The 17,820-nt window shown below is 39.0% G+C and overlaps 1 protein-coding gene across 2 annotated transcripts in view; it reads right to left on the bottom strand.

Moving 5' to 3' along the window:
* The window catches only part of DSC1 (desmocollin 1), a 38,950-nt gene extending 21,398 nt beyond the window's left edge, over positions 1-17,552 (bottom strand). Inside the window, exons 1-8 of one of the 2 annotated variants that reach the window (XM_061399680.1) lie at positions 16,453-17,552; positions 14,051-14,135; positions 11,987-12,186; positions 10,476-10,592; positions 8,603-8,758; positions 4,754-4,898; positions 2,836-3,002; positions 2,271-2,405 (exon numbers count right to left, since the gene is read on the bottom strand). In XM_061399680.1, coding sequence (XP_061255664.1) covers positions 2,271-2,405; positions 2,836-3,002; positions 4,754-4,898; positions 8,603-8,758; positions 10,476-10,592; positions 11,987-12,186; positions 14,051-14,135; positions 16,453-16,515 — 1,068 coding nt within the window. In that variant the 5' untranslated portion in view covers positions 16,516-17,552. The remainder of the gene's footprint in view (positions 1-2,270; positions 2,406-2,835; positions 3,003-4,753; positions 4,899-8,602; positions 8,759-10,475; positions 10,593-11,986; positions 12,187-14,050; positions 14,136-16,452) is intronic. The other variant, XM_061399679.1, reaches the window with a different exon arrangement.
* Between the last annotated feature and the right edge of the window lie 268 nt (positions 17,553-17,820).

Below are 17,820 nucleotides of genomic sequence, written 5' to 3'. Positions count from 1 at the left end.
AGGAAAAGGAGTTCATCAAGGCTGTATATTGTCACCCTGTTTATTTAACTTATATGCAGAGTACATCATGAGAAACGCTGGACTGGAAGAAACACAAGCTGGAATCAAGATTGCTGGGAGAAATATCAATAACCTCAGATATGCAGATGACACCACCCTTATGGCAGAAAGTGAAGAAGAACTAAAAACCCTCTTGATGAAAGTGAAAGTGGAGAGTGAAAAAGTTGGCTTAAAGCTCAACATTCAGAAAATGAAGATCATGGCATCCGGTCCCATCACTTCATGGGGAATAGATGGGGAAACAGTGTCAGACTTTATTTTTGGGGGCTCCAAAATCACTGCAGATGGTGACTGCAGCCATGAAATTAAAAGACGCTTACTCCTTGGAAGGAAAGTTATGACCAACCTAGATAGCATATTCAAAAGCAGAGACATTACTTTGCCAACAAAGGTCCAGCTAGTCAAGGCTATGGTTTTTCCTGTGGTCATGTATGGATGTGAGAGTTGGACTGTGAAGAAGGCTGAGCGCTGAAGAATTGATGCTTTTGAACTGCATTGGTGTTGGAGGAGACTCTTGAGAGTCCCTTGGACTGCAAGGAGATCCAACCAGTCCATTCTGAAGGAGATCAGCCCTGGGATTTCTTTGGAAGGAATGATGCTAAAGCTGAAACTCCAGTACTTTGGCCACCTCATGTGAAGAGTTGACTCATTGGAAAACACTGTGATGCTGGGAGGGATTGGGGGCAGGAGGAGAAGGGGATGACAGAGGATGAGATGGCTGGATGGCATCACTGACTCGATGGACGTGAGTCTGAGTGAACTCCGGGAGTTGGTGATGGACAGAGAGGCCTGGTGTGCTGCGATTCATGGGGTCGCAAACAGTCGGACACAACTGAGCGACTGATCTGATCTGATCTGATCTTACAATATTTATAGTCTAATACTCCTCTTTTTGAAATACATAAATGCTTTCTATCAAGATATTAAATCTTCAGTTATTTAAAGATAATTATAAATTGTATTTTTTAAACTTTTAATTCACAGACAAACACTTTAAGGAAAAAAATTTGTCCTCTTTGAGAAATGAAATCATAATTTCTCTCCCCTAACCCCCTCAAGAAATATGGTTACAGAAAAGGACATTAAAAAAGCAGTAAATCAGAACATTCTAGAGATGTATAAATTCATAGAAAGATGATAGCCTAATAGCCTTTGGAATACAATAGCTCTAGATTCTTTTTTTTTTTTTTTAATAATAGATATAGATTTGAATCCTACATTTTCCTCTTATATGGTCTCTTGGTATGAGCGCATGGGCAAGTTACCTAACTGAACTTTCATTTCCTCCTATGAAATATAAGATTAAACATATCCTTATAAATTACAAGGATTAATGTAAAAAATTACATGAATGTGCTTCTCACTACAGGTTTTCTCTTCTTTGACTTGTATTCTGGTATAGGTTAATGAAAATGTGGAGATTACTCATGAAAAGTTCAAGGAAGAATCATTTTCTAGAAGTATCATCCAATATATATTTCTTGCATTGTGTACTTCCTAAGTGAAAGTGTCCTCATATATAACCCATATCCACAGAGCCTGTGTACAGATGGCAGTGGGCAACCTATACTATCGAGCTCGCAGCAGAGCAGAAGATACAAGCTAGTCCCTTGCTCTCTTATGAAGATGAGGTGTAAAGAACACAGACAAATGCCCTCTTTTCCTTCACCCTATAAAAGGAATTTAAATCCAAAGAATTTGATTCCAAAGCTTGGTATCCAAGAAACACCAACTATATGAATGAATTCAGGGTTAAGAACCTGATGCAAAGAACTGACTCATTAGAAAAAGACCCCAATTCTGGGAAAAATTGAAGACAGGAGAAGAAAGGGAAGACAGAGGATGAGATGGTTGGATGGCATCACCAAATTGATGGACATGAGTTTGAGCAAACTCCAGGAGTTGGTGATGGACAGGGAAGCCTGGTGTGCTGCAGTCCATGGGGTTGCAAAGATTGGACACAACTGAGCAACTAAACTGTACTGAAAGACTTGTAGATGACTAAGAGAGTACTTATTTTCCTTGCATCCTGATTTTCCTTGCATCCTAGCACTGACTATTTCTACAGAAATCATGTTTTTCTGTGGATGTTATTTGTAAATGGTAGCTATTAAAACCAAAATGTATAATCTCATGGTGCTACCAGATTCTAGATTTGTTCTTTGAAGATGTAAATGAACCTAGATAAATGAATACATGTATATACTCACAGAAGTTTCTGTAAAATATGGTGCATTATCATTTTCATCCTCAAGAGAAATAGTAATTGTTCCTGTGTTAAATAAACCAAAAGGTTGGCCCCCCATGTCTCGAACTTCCATTATTAACTTATACGTATCACATTTCTGGAAGAAAGGAAAAAGATACACTGATGAACACATATTTCTCATAACTTGTGAGTCTCAAAGCCATGTCTCAGGCTTTGATTCTTTCACAAACATTCTTTTTTGATTAAAAAAAAAGAAGCCACCATAAATGCAAATAAAGAAAAGATATTTCAGTCAGTACAATGAAAAGCTGGTGTTTCTGATATAGTATTTTAAAAAGTAAAGCTATTTTAATATCCACACGTCAAACCAAGTCAACGATCTCTGAGACCTTGTATCTTCCCAGATCTCTGTAGGGACAAAGGAATAGACCTGAGAAGATTTACACACAGTCTATATGGAAACATTCTTGGAGAGGTGGCCACCAAGAACCTTATTGTAACTTCTCTGGGAATTCATGATCAGTTTAAATATAGTTTAGTGATTGAGAAATTAAGCAATTCATTACTTCTCTATCCAGTAAAGGTGTGGTTGTGGTGATGACACCTGTGTCTGGATGTACGGTGAAATGTCTTGGATTGTTTGGAATTTGCTGCAAGATTTTGTACTTCAGACGAGTATGTAGAGTGTCAGGCTCATCGAGGTCTATTGCAGTCACTTTTCCCACTGAAGTTCCTGTTTAGAGAAATCCAATGTTGTCAACAACTTAAAGTAGTGATCTAATTGAATTACAAACAAAAATAAAATCAACGCATTGCTGTGGCATATTCTCCCCTAAAACCCCCAGGTTGATTAATTTATCAATAAATAAGCCTGCCACCTGATGAGAAGAACTGACTCATGACAAAACACCCTGATGCTGGGAAAGATTGAAGGCGGGAGGAGAAGGGGACGACAGAGGATGAGATGGTTAGATGGCATCACTGACTTGATGGACATGAGTTTGAGTAAGCTCCGTGAGTTGGTGATGGACAGGGAGGCCTGGTGTGCTGCAGTCCGTGGGGTCACAAAGAGTTGGACATAATTGAGTGACTGAACTGAAGCATGCATACATGCTCAGTCATGTCCGACTCTGTGACCCCATGGGCTGTAGCCCTCCAGGCTCCTCTGTCCATTTCTCAGGCAAGAGTACTGGAATGGGTTGCCATTTTTTCCTCCAGGGGATCTTCCTAACCCAGGAATTGAATCCACATCTCCTGCAACTCTTACACAGATAGGCAAATCTTTTTTATCACTGAGCCAACTGGGAAGTGACTAAATGCTCTCCCACAGCTTTAAGCTCCCCTTACCTAGAAACTTCAATTAGGTGGCTACCACTGATAATATGATTTGTATTCTACATAGGTAAGAATATCCGCCCCACCCTTGGGAACAAGGGTGCTCAAATTCTTCCTCCTAATCTAGTCCATGACCATTTCTGGATGAGACCTTCTCTATATATCTTGTTTCCTTTATATTCAACTTGATAATGTTAAAGGAAAAGACTAGCTTTGCATATGATAACAAAGGTTTCATGCTTTTATATTTTAATAAATGTGCTGAATCGCTAATACATACGAGACAAACATTACACAACAGTCTGAGTGTCATCTGGACAAGCTTTATGGCTCAGAAATCAGAGTATTAGTAATGCTACCTTAGCAAACCATTTCTTGTGGAGAGTAACATAAAGTATGGGCACAGAGTGACAACAGAATGGAGAAGGCTTAGACACTAAGAACATATCTTGTGATTTTTAAGAATAAATTAGACTTGTTACACCCTTTGGTTTGATGAAGTCACAATCTTGGCTGCTAAGAGCATCAGACTAGTTAAAAAAAATTTTTTTCAATTTGTTTGGAAAATAAGCAAAGTAAAGGAATAAATATGTTATAAGCCTGATCAGCATTTCCATACCATAATCTATTTTTGAGTCCTTGAAAAGGTATTGTGACTTTGTAAATATTCAAAAGATCTATTGCTTTATAAATACATCATGGACACCTATGCACATGATCAAAATAGAAAATATAAAAAGCATTTATCTGCCATTGTGGATTAATCTAACAAAGTTAGAAACTTTGTGGATCAGTTAGCAGCCTTCTACATGTACCTAGAAAATTAATACAAAGACTTTGACTTTGAAGAGCCTATGATCTTATAAGACTACAAAGTTTTATGTAGATTATTTTTAAAAATATTTGTTCATTTAACCACACTGGGTTTTAGTTGTGGCATGTGGGATCCAGTTCCCTGACCAGGGATGGAACCTGGACTTCCTGCAATGGGAGCATGTAGTTTTAGCCACTGGACTGCCAGGGAAGTCCGTATGTAAAATACCTTGAAAGTCAAACATTTAAAAATATTTTGCCTAACCCTGCTTAAAACAGTAATAAAGAATTCAACTGAAGCAAAATATCTTGTATTTTCCTAAAACATGAACTTACCAGTTCGGCAATTCTCAGGCACAGTAAAGACGGTCAGTTTGTTTTCAAAATATGGGGCATTATCATTGTCATCTTCAACTTTGAATACTAGGGGAAGTGGATACTCAGGTGCATAACCATCTGCAGTGGTCGCATAGGCATAGATCTGAAAGGTAGATGAACACCATCAGTTGATTCTTAAATAACAAATTTGGCACAAAATTGAACTTAGCAGTTGGGGAAAGTCATAATACTTAAAAAAAAAATCATTGCCAAAGGTCTAAGAATGTATGCAACAGAGAAACAACACAGCTGCACAGTCTCTGCCTGCCCTCCAGCTTCAATCCTTTCTCATTGTTTTCCCACCAAAGACCACACTCTCCAGCTCAATGAGGCTTCTCTGGTCCCCGAATTAACTGTGCACTGTTCTCCTTGTTAGAATGCATGTAGACTTCCTCAGGTCATGCTAATGACAATTTTTTTTTTTCCCCTAAAGTTTGTACAAAATATGATTCTAGTTATTTGTAGACTTATATATGGACAACAGAGGATGAGATGGTTGGACAGTATTACCAACTCGATGGACGTGAGTCTGAGCAAGCTCCGGGAGGTGGTGATGGACAGGGAAGCCTGGCATACTGCAGTCCATGGGGTCGCAAAGAGTCAGACACGACTGAGCAACTGAACTGAACTGATACACATATATGGAGAAGAAAATAGCAATCCATGCCAGGATTCTTGCCTGGGAAATCACATGGACAGAGGAGCCTGGTGGGCTAAGTCCATAGGGTTGCAAAGAGTTGGACATGATTTAATGACTTAAGAAATAAACAATATATATCAATGATTTCTGGGTGATTCAATTATGCTCTTTTCTCTCTTTACCTGTATTTTCTCATTTTTTCTATCCTTAAGATGTATTTCTTGTGTAGTAAAAGTGTTAGCAAAATCATATATGCATTCCAAACTCTATCTCAAAAGGATATATCTTGACCCCAAATGCAATAATTTAATGCCCTTTCTCTTTAAATACCATCAGATTATTTTTGAACTCTTCTTATGTAGTATATGCATAGTCAGTCTTTGGTAAATGGTTGTTGAGTTAAACAGATTTTCTCCACTGACAGAAACAACTAAAGCTGCCCAGAGTGAACTCTGTGTGAATTCAGTTCTTCACCACAGCTAACTTTCTTGATTCCCCTACTGTAACCATTTTCTACAAAGAACCAAGATTAAAACCCCAGGTATCTAACCCCTCCCTCTTTAGCCTTATGTTAGTCAATTGCCAGACTCTAGAGAGTGAAGCATTTCTGTGCACTAGGTTCTTGAGATTACAGCATTTCTGTGTCTCTTTATTATTCATCTCCTCTTTTCTATTTCCAAAGCCACCATCCTCATTTGACCCCAAATGCATCCTATCAACTTTCCTGTTATATTGTACATACATGTCCAACCAGTTCAGTTCAGTTGCTCAGTCATGGCCGACTCTTTGCAACCCCATGGACTGCAGTATGCCAGGCTTCCCTGTCCATCACCAACTGCCGGAGCTTTCTCAAACTCATGTCCATTGAGTTGGTGATGCCATCCAATCATCTCATCCTCTGTCGTCCCCTTCTCCTCCTGCCTTCAATCTTTCCCAGCACCAGGGTCTTTTCCAAAGAGTCAGTTCTTTGTATCAGGTGGCCAAAGTATTGGCCGACCAACTTTCCAACCAATGTCCAACAAATTTCCTATAATTTTCCTAACTGACCTTCTCCAAACTATGTAGCTCTCAGGAGTCAGACGCATTTCCATAAAGCATAATTTTAATGATGATATTCCTGAATAAGACTCTTCTGTGATCTCACCATTATCTACCAAAGTAACAGAAAATCCTCATTGCTGTGTTGAAAAGCCATATTTCATCTTCGCATGCTAACCTGATGGGGAAGACATTTCCACTTCTAATCTCTAGAAGAGAAGTTTTTGAAATAACCGTCCATGTTCCCTCTGTTCCCTTTTTCACTTTTCCCCAAACAACCTCCAGCTGGGCTTTTTCAGTAATAAAGCTTATACTTTGGTTTCCATCAGTCTGATCCCTGTATCTTAATAAATTCCACACTAAGGGATACAGCAGTGTATTATCACCACTTCACCATTACCATCATCACCTCCACCACCACACTTTCAGCCTTCTTATCAAACCCTCCCTCTCCCTTCATATTTGATGTAATTTTTCTCTCTTTCGACTGCTGTCATTTTGAGACTCTTGGCTAGAGGAAGCTCTATAATTGTTTTATGTCCCTATTGGTTTCCAATTTTTTTCAGAGTTGAAGCCTGAGAGTAAGAATATTTGTGTGACTAAAGCACCTTGTGTGACTAAAGCACAGTGCCTTACATTGAATAATTCTTCAATAAACAGCTTTTTGCATATAATTCCATCCATCTTTCTTTTTTAGGAGAACAAACTACCCCCAAGGGTTTGCCCTCTGTAAAAACTGCCTTACAGGACCACTTATGATGAATTTCTGTACCTCATCACATTGGCAGTAAAACATCTCCCCATCTAACCTAAGTCCATCCTGCTGTAATTTACATTACTTTTTGCTAGTTTTTCTCCTCAATGGAAATGATCATCTACTTCTTACGTTTAAAATGATCATCTACTTCTTACGTTTAAAATGATATGTCCCAATGTTTAAAATAAATATCATTATTTGACATTACACTGATTTTTCAGATGTAGTGATTTCTAGTTTTATTTTTCACTATTCATGGGCTGAGCATCTCAAAAAAGATGATTTAAACTGGAGATTCAGCTAACTTTAAACTACAGCCTGGACCCCTAGGATAATTCATGTATGCTCAGATAATAAAGAAACTATAAATATTTTCATAATTAGTTACTACAGCAACAGTTTCAAAAAGCTCAATGAAACTAATGACTTTGTAGGCTAGTTCCCATAATTCTATATTGAAAGCAATAATAATATATTTAAATATTGCTCTATTAAGTATAAATAGAATATTGTATTTTATAATTAGTCATATTTTCAGCTGAGTTAGAAGACTATTATTTAAATTTTATACCATTGACTACAAATTTCCAACTGGTGACTCAGACGGTAAAGAATCAACCTACATTGCAGGAGACTCAGTTCTATCCCTGGGTCGGGAAGGTCCCCTGGGGGAGGGAACGGCAACCCACTCCAGTATTCCTGCCTGAAAAATCCCACAGACAGAGGAGCCTGGTGGGCTACAGTCCATGGTGTTGTAAAGAGTCGGACAAGACTGAGCAGCTAACACTTTTACTTTCATCCTGAAACAATTAAATTGGAATTTCTGGGAACTGGCCCAAACACCAGTATTTTTAAAAAATTATCATGTGATCAGAACTAAGTTATTATAGAGAACTTTAAATTCATTAAAATTCACTGCTCTTGTCCCAGGATTATACACATCAAAACCTGTCCTTTAAAATTTATATTTTCCCTTCCCCCTCCCTTTTATTCCCTTGTAATAATCATCCTTTTTCATCTATTGTACCAATGGACAATATTTAAAATATTAAGACAAATCATTGATTCTTCTGATATATATAAATAGCTTCAAAATACTAAAGAAAGTGAAGTCGCTCAGTCGTGTCCGACTCTTTGCGACCCCATGGACTGCAGCCTACCAGGCTTCTCCATCCATGGGATTCTCCAGGCAAGAATACTGGAGTGGGTTGCCATTTCCTTCTCCAGGGGATCTTCCCGACCCAGGGATTGAACCAGGTCTCCCACACTGCAGACAGACGCTTTAACCTCTGAGCCACCAGGGAAGCCCCATGAAACTACTAAACCAGTAATAAAAAAACATAAATCTGAATTAATGATGCAATCATCTTACCGGAAACTCTTGATATTGCTCACGGTCTATGCTTCTTGTACAAAATATATCCCCTGTATCTTTTTCTATGAAGAACAGATTGAAGGGCTCTTTGTCTACCCCTGGTCCGCTTATGGAGTAAAAGATGGTGTAGTTTTGTGCAGCATCAGACTGAACCTGTAACAATAATTGACAGTTTAGGAAAAGAGCAAATATATCATGATAAATACTTTCAACCTAATCTCTTGTGATAGTTTATTTAGTATTGTTGTTGTTTAGTCACTAAGTCGTGTCCGACTCTTTTGTGACCCCATAGACTGTAGCCAGACAGGCTTCCCTGTCCTTGGAATTTCTCAGGCAAGAATACCGGGGTGAGTTGTCTTTTCCTTCTCCAGGGGATCTTCCCAACCCAGGGATCAAACCCAGGTCTCCTGCACTGGCAGGCAGATTCTTTACCACTGAGCCACCAGGGAAGCCCTTATTTTTTATTTCCTGCTCTCTTTCCCACATATCTATTCTTTCTTTCCCAGTGTCTCCCATATTTTAAAATTCTCAGTTATATCCTGCATTGTGCGAAGCCACAAACTCTGTCACTTATTATTGAATACTAAATTCTTTGAAGTTATCTGCATAAGTATGGAAAAATCATGGCACTGATTATTCTTTTTCTATTCTTATTCACTTACTCTTATTCCTGTATACAGCCATGATTTCAGTGGTTTTGAATTATTTGGAAGGGAAATTTTGTGACTAAAAAACTGGAAATAACACAACTTTCCTCCCATAGTTAATGCATCATGAATTGTACAATTTCAACTGAAGATCATGGCATCCGGTCCCATCACTTCATGGCAAATAGATGGGGAAACAATGGAATTAGTGGCAGACTTGATTTTCTTGGGCTCCAAATCACTGCAGATGGTGACTACAGCCATGAAATTAAAAGACACTTGCTCCTTGGAAGAAAAGCTATGACCAACCTAGACAGCATATTAAAAAGCAGAGACACTACTTTGCCATCTAGTCAAAGCTATGGTTTTTCCAGTAGTCATGTACGGATATGGGAATTGGACTATAAAGAAAACTGAGTGCTGAAGAATTGTTGCCTTTGAACTGTGATGTTGGATAAGACTCTTGAGAATTCCTTGGAATGCAAGGAGATCAAACCAGTCAATTCTAAAGGAAATCAGTCCTGAATCTTCATTGGAAGGACTGATGCTGAAGCTGAAGCTCCAATACTTTGACCACCTGGATGCAAAGAACTGACTCATTGGAAAAGACCCTGATGCCAGGAAAGATTAAAGGCAGGAGGAGAAGGGGACGACAGAGGATGAAATGGTTGGATGTCATCACCGACTCGATGGACATGAGTTTGAGCAAGCTCCGGGAGTTGGTGATGGATAGGGAAACCCGGCGTGCTGCAGTCCATGGGGTCGCAAAGAGTTGGACAAAACTGAGCAACTGAATTGAACTGAACTGAACTGAACTGAAAATTGGCCTAAGTTAAGTGGCAGTAATACTACTTTTTGGAAAACAGATATATTGGCCTTTTTTTGTGAGGGTAAGTGCTAATGAAAGGGAGAATTGAATTATGCAAAACCTGTAGGCATGTCCTCTGTATGTGAATGCTAAATTCTGGCAAGATATTTGAGAGAATCTGGATGCAGACCTAAAAGAATCAGAAACTCAAAATATACAACTTGTTTCTAATGCTAAAATATGACTTTTGGAGGGAAGTGATAAAATTCAAACTGTCTTCTATAGGACCCTAGTTCTCATAAATAGGTGGTCCTTATTAGTACCAACAGGTTAAAACCCTGATTCAACTCAAATGGAAAGTTCTAAAAACAAAGAAACAAAGCTAACATATAACATCAAATAAGATGACATATACCTGCTGCACATGCTGTGGAAATGGACCTAGTGAGTTCTCCATCAGCGAACACGGAATAGGCGCCCATCGCCTCTTGCTTCGCCTGAGGACTGCGTCTTTCATATGTCTCTTAGGAACCTGCATTGGATGAGAGGTGAAAAAAATACAGCATTGCTTATCATTCTAGATCCAGTGATTTTTCACATAAACAGTAACATGAAGAAAATAGGTAACAGTTGCACATAACAATTTTATGGATAATGCCCAATTTCTCTTTTTTTGTTAGTAACACACACACACATACACACACAAAACCAGTTTCACCTATTTCCTGTTTTAATCACTTATCACCTAACCAACCAGAACTTTATAGGGTTTTGATGAAAGATACTATCTGAAGAAATACTGACCCGCTAAAAAGAAATAATCCAAAAAATAAAGACTTGATTTTATTTCACAAAGAGTGGTACAACCAGAATTTGCTAAAATACTAGCTAACTTGAAAATGTATACATTTGTATACCTATATAAAGACACACAGTGTGTGTTCCAGCATATTTTATTTCATATGGAGACTCTTTACAATTTGTATATAAAATAATATTGTATAAGCCTTATGTTACATTAAGGCTTATGTTAATGTTATGTTATTATAGAACATTAAGTCTAAATGTTAAACAAATGTAAAGGATATGTAATATGTAAGCATATTCTAAATTTGATGAAGATTCTTACAGTCAAAAGGAATTGAGCTGAAAAATTTCCTTATAAATCAAATCACTTATTAATAAATTATCTTGTAAGACCAAATTGTTGTGCATAATTTGTTTAAAGTGAGATTTATATGAATTCCAGGAACCTTCTCCCTTCTCACTTCCTAAGCACCACCACTCCCTGCAAGAAGACTAGCTTAGAGTCAGAACATTCAAACCAATCCCGTGGACTGGCCATACAGCATTCTCTGAAGGGAAGGACCTTGTAAAATGTTCTGTTAAGATAGGAATAAACTGGAGACCTTCTCATCTTTTCTTTAGAGACTCAAACCCACAGTCACTTGAGGGAAAGCCATTCAGGGTGGAGTGTCACGCCTCCAGCCAGGATCAATCTTCAGTGAGTCTTAGACCTGCCCTGCCTTGTTCTGCAGGTAGGTCACTCTTGTTGCCACACCTCAGAACATCACCTGAAACCTTTGATATTCTGCCTTGGTTCCCTGGCTACAGAGCTGTTCATTTTCACACCACTTGTAAATCACTCTATGACTCATTAAAGCAGTCTAGTTTTTACATATGTTTGTTATAAATGGAATAGAAAAAAAGTGAGTATTCAAGAACAAGAATTTTAACAAGGATGGAAATAGATGAAGGGCTCTGGTGAGCAGATTATTGTGCTTGCTGCTGCTGCTGCCAAGTCGCTTCAGTCATGTCCGACTCTGTGCGACCCCATAGACAGCAGCCCACCAGGCTCCCCGGTCCCTGGGATTCTCCAGGCAAGAACACTGGAGTGGGTTGCCATTTAAGTCTTGTCTAATATACCTTCTTTCCTCCTGCTTCCAGTATGATTTCTATCTCCTTCTGCCCCTGTCCCTGACTGTCTGAGAGCAAAATCGAAAAAGTCTTTCCAGAAGACAAAAGAAGGTCATGTGTTGTGTAAATGGAGCCATCTTCTAGAATCCTGAAGTCAGGATCACTTGACAGGATTAGGCTGGCCGACTGGAGACACTCCTTCAGATTCACTGCAGGGAAGAAATATCACAGTAATTTGTAAAGTGAAACAAGGATAGAACAAGTTTTACAGGAATGACAACCTCTAGTTAATGTGGGAGAAGCAAAAAGAGGGAGGTTACGCTAGGGGTGTGGAGTACTTACTCTTCTAAAACTTATAGGCCATAAAAATTAAATAATTAAATTGATGGAGTTGCTGTCTCCACTGATTTCATTAGCAATTAATTTATGAATAGATATAAAATATTTTTAATGTCACTGGATTTATTGTTTCCACTTTAACTCATTATTATGCACAAATGCATCCTTCTCTATTACATGTAGTTAAACTAACTGCATAATGTCAGATTTTGAACTTCTTTGTAATCATCTATGATGGTTATTAATAAAACTCTCTTGCAAAAAATTAGAAAACTGTCCTATACTTGAATAATATTTCTCAGTAATATTGCAAGTACTACTTCTATAAAATCTTTTGGAAGCTTAATAAACTCCATGCTTAATTATGCTTAGTGGTTGTATCAAAATATTTCCTTTGCAGATTCATATTTAAGATATTGGATTGGCTAAAAAGTTCATTCAGATTTTTCCATAGGTTGTTACAGAAGAAACCCCAATGAACTCTGTGGCTAACCCAATATTTATCATATTTACTTTGTGTCTTTAGAGTGTAGGCTGTATATCCTTTCAGTACTTTTGAAAGAAAAGGGGATTAATTTAAAACCTCCAAACACTGGGCAAAGCATTGTCTGTCTTGGAAAAAATACCACTTCTGTATATGAGATGTGTTTTTCTAGTTGTAAACTTAAGGCTAGTGAAAAATATTGATGAAAGGGATGTTACTCCTAGACTTAGAACAACCAAGTCATGCCTCAGATATAGCTGTGACAGTGTGTGTATGCATCCTCAGGTACTCAATTGTGTCTGACTCTTTATAACCCCATGATTATAGCCCACTAGGCTCCTCTGTCCATGGGATTTCCCAGGCAAGAATACTAGAGTGGGTTGTCAATTCCTTCTCCAGGAGATCGTCCCAATCCAGGGACTGAAGCCACATTCTCTTGCGTCTCCTGCATTGGCAGGCAGATTCTTTACCACTGAGCCACCAGGAAAGCCTGGCTGTGATAGTAAGACTGTTGCTGCTGCTGCTAAGTCGCTTCAGTCATGTCCGACTCTGTGCGACCCCAGAGACTGCAGCCCACTAGGCTCCCCCAACCCTGGGATTTTCCAGGCAAGAACACTGGAGTGGATTGCCATTTCTTTCCCCAATGCATGAAAGTGAAAAGTGAAAGTGAAGTCGCTCAGTCGTGTCCGACTCCTAGCAACCCCATGGACGGCAGCGCACCAGGCTCCTCCATCCATGGGATTTTCCAGGCAAGAGTACTGGAGTGGGGTGCCATTGCCTTCTCCAACAGTAAAACTACTTAACATTTTATTTGACTTTCGGAAGCTTTTCTGTAAAATAGATCACACAAATTCTTGCTGGGCACCTGGTCTTTGTCATCAATCTCCAGCATAAATTTTCTTTGGGGGCACTTCAATTTTGTCATGTCTGTTTTCTATCTAATCAATGAAAGAATGCTGGTTTGGCGATTTTGGCAGCAGATCAGTCATAGGAAATTAAAACACGTTTCTCATTTTGGTGCTTTGTTTGTACTAAACTAAGATAATTTAGCCTTCTGATGTTTGCTAATTTTCCTAACAAGAAAAGTACACAACTAACTTGGTGCTTTAATTGTTTCTAACCACAACCAAAAAACAAGTTGTTTATCTTTCAAGTCAAATTTTAATGCCAAAATGACTACCGTATGGCTTGAACAGCCGAAAGCTAAGTGTAGCAGTTAAAACTATGAAATTCTTTACATCCTTTCTCACCTTTGCCTACAAGTGCTTCAGCCCGAAGATGAGAAGGAACTTGAAGAGAAATTTTCTGACAAGCATCGCAAAATAATATTAAAACCTCAAAAGAAAGAAAAAAATCAGGAGTTACATTTGATCAGAAGCTTTCACATTACAGTTTTGTCTTACTGATAAAAATATTGTGAATTTCAATAACAAATTAATCTTCTAATCTTTCAATATTTTTCATATTCATTTTAAAAGGAAACAGCAAAGAAAATGGCTTTAGGAACCCAACAGTCATTTAGTAGCAATGAAAAAATTAAAATGAACAGAGTTCTTAGAACCTGAATTGTATTGCATCATTTCAAGAAAATGAGTTACAAACTATTGACTTTATATGTAGAGTTTATCATCTCTAGGGTCATTTGTAAATGTCATTCTGATTTCTCAGGAAAAGTCACTCAGTTGCATCCAACTCTTTGCAACCACATGGACTTCTCCAGGCCAGAATACTGGAGTGTAGCCTTTCCCTTCTCCAGGGGATATTCCCAACCCAGGGATCAAATCCACATCTCCCGAATTGCAGGCAGATTCTTTGCCAGTTGAGCCACAAGGGAAGCCCTTCTAGAGTTAGGGGACCCATTATTTGAGAGAAGGAAAGAAAACCATCAGCTATACTATGGATGTACATTTCTTTTCTAACTCAACTCAAGTCTATTGGCTATATCATGTAGGCCTATTTAAATAGTCTGTAATTTTACAATAACTCTGTTAGATAACACCAAAAACTGGAATTTAAAAAGTTGTATTTGTATTCTGGCTTTAAATTAAATAACCTCTTTTTAAAAAATGGGTCTTTTTACTATGTACTTAACTTCTTAATATTTTCATTTCTAATGTCAGGGAATGTACAAAAATATACCTAAAGAACTTTCTGTATATAAAAAATTATATTAATAATGGTCTAAGTATATAACGTGGAAGAGCATTTTATAATTAGAAATAGATATGAGTATCTACACACATAGATTCATAGACCTACACATCTATACTATATAGTCACACATTATTCTCAGAGGATACATCTACATATCCTCTCATACCTCCATCAGTTTTCCTTCCTGCCCTAGGGTCCCCACTTCATTGGTTCTGCCTCACAGACAGAGCCAATGCAGATCTCTAAGACATACTATATCCCAGTCTTCAAATTAAACAAGCAGCTTAGTTATTTGGAGGAAGCTGGGGTCAGACTCATTTTTAGGCATCATGGCATAAGGAATGGATGGCAGTGGGCTAACCAAAGGGTACTGGGCAAAGCAGAGACCAAAAGTAAAAGAAATCTGGGTGAATATCTTAGAAAGCTTTCCCTTCATTTTACCTAACTAATAATACTAACTAAAGATCTCTGTTCTCCCCCTACACATACCCCCAGACAATTATAGGATGAGCATATGACCATTAACCCCACTTAGTGTTTTTTTTTTTTTTTTTTGATTTATTTATTTGGCCGTGCTGGGTTTTAGTCACGGGATCTTAGCTGAGGCATGAGAACTCTTAGCTGCGGGAATCTAGTTCCCTGATATAGGAACTGAACCTGGGCCCTGCATTGGGAGCATCGAGCCTCAGCCACTGGACCACCAGGGAAGTCCCCTAGTGTACTGTTTATACAGAGAAAATATTTACCCTGATACAATAAAATCTTTAAATACTGAAAATATAATTTGAAGCTAAAATATTTTATGAAAATGAAAACAAGAAAGAAATTCAGTGCTCAGAAATGCCAGATGTAGATATGGGACAACTCCCCTCTTCCTAACCCCCGCCAAAGAAAAAAATTAGTACCTAAATACACAGTTACAAAAAACATAAGTGGAAGTCAAGTTCCTGTATTTTATCAATGAATGTCACATTTTTCTTTATTATTATTTTTTCCCCAGTTAAACGCCTTCCTTGAACTAAGAGCTCTGCCCTTCTCTCAGTCCTTTCTGGCTAAAATGAAGTGAATCCTGGATATTTCACATCTTCATCCAGACTCCTTTTCCTCTTCTCGAAGCTCAGGGGAACTAAGCAGGTGAAACAAGTACAGCTTATTTAGTGACTAGTAGCAAAAGCAAACCTCAGAACTTTCCAGGCCAAATGCCTGAGGAGTGAATTCATCCTATTGCTCCTTAGAAAAACACCCCAGCAAGATTGAACAGGGGATTCCCTTGAAAAATGAACAGCTTGGCGGTGGAAACTTGAAAAGCAAACCAAACACCAGCCGTCCTGGGTCACAAGTCTCTGTGCTTCCTTGAATTTTACTCAGCTCTGCTCCTGTTCTTCCAGTCTCCCTTCTCTGCCTTCCACTCCCGCCCTCCTCTCTTTCAAGCCCAACCTGAAGGAAGGCAGCACCGAGTAACATGCATAGACTCCCTAATCCTTTGCTTGTTACTCACCAGGAGAGAGAATAGGAGCTGCTTCCAGAAGATGCTCCCTGGGGCGGCAGAGGCCACAGCCATCAGAAGTGGTCCTGATGCTCAGGGATGGTGACTGGATAACAGGGCAGCTTGGAATACACAGGGCGGCTTCGGCAGATTCCCCACAGCTGGCACCTGGGCAGGGTAACCTGTTGCCACTTTGGCGCGGATGAACTTTGTTTGGAGAAAAGTCAGCAGGCAAACGGGAGAAATGACAGGAGAGGGAGCAATGGGACAATTGCTTTCCTCCTATTCCCGGGTCAGTCTTCGTCCTTCAATTCAGTTACCTCGGAATGGAAAGAGGTTTTCCTACAACTGGGGAGGGTGGGGTACAAAACACCCCCAAACGCAGCCACTGGCTCCTCCTCACGGCTTTCAAAATTTCTCCTGCCACTTGACACATCGGCAGAAGCAACAGGGAACACCCTCCATCCTCGGCCCTCCGCCCTTCCCCCCAGGTCAATGCTCTGAAGTCCTCCCCAGTTATTACCCACTCCCACGTCCTCCCCTCCTTCCTAGCCTTATTAACCCGTCTTGCCCCTGGGCACAAACATAGATTGTGCACGAATTCCATGCAAAGAAGCGATGCCTTCTCAACCACCCTTGGCAAATCAGGGATACACAGGCATGTGGAATCACATACATCAGGCGTTATCTCCCCATCTAAGCATTTAGGTGTAGTCTGTCACACACAGCAAAGCCGTTCTGCTAGAGACCAAGCGCCGCAGTCCACAGCAGCAACTTTGCAGATGGCACTGTGTCTGCTCCTTATTATCGACTGCACACTGGTTTGATTCTCTGTCAGAGGAATTTACTACAGTGTATATTGATGTTATAACAGTAAGTGAATGAGATATAATTTTCTTATTGCAGTCTTCAATTTTTTTTAAATTCTATTTATTTAAACTGGAAGAAAACAAAAACAAAAAACCCCGAGTTCACCCATTTCTTCCACCATTTCCCACCTCCTGCTTCTCTTCTAAACCACCAATCTGTTCTCTGTATCTATGAGCTTAGCTTTCCATCTATTTATTTTTTTTCTTAGATTCCACATGAAAGTAAGATCATGGGCATTTGCTTTTCTCTGTCCTATTTATTTCATTTAGCATAATGCCCTCCAGGTCCATTCATGTTGTCGCATGAATAATATTCCATTGTATATACACACACCACAATTTCTTTATCCACTCGTTCATTGATGGAGACTTGATCAATGGAATCCAGGTTGATTCTATATCTCGTCTATTGTAAACAATGCTTCAAAGAACAAGGGGTTGCATATATCTTTTCAAAGTAGTGTTTTCATTTTCCTTGGATAAATACCCAGAAGTGGAATAACTGGATATG

The sequence above is a fragment of the Bos javanicus genome, chromosome 24 (assembly GCF_032452875.1).
Source record: "Bos javanicus breed banteng chromosome 24, ARS-OSU_banteng_1.0, whole genome shotgun sequence".
In the NCBI taxonomy this organism is placed as follows: Eukaryota; Metazoa; Chordata; class Mammalia; order Artiodactyla; family Bovidae; genus Bos; species Bos javanicus.
This window is presented reverse-complemented; position numbering and strand designations above follow the sequence as displayed.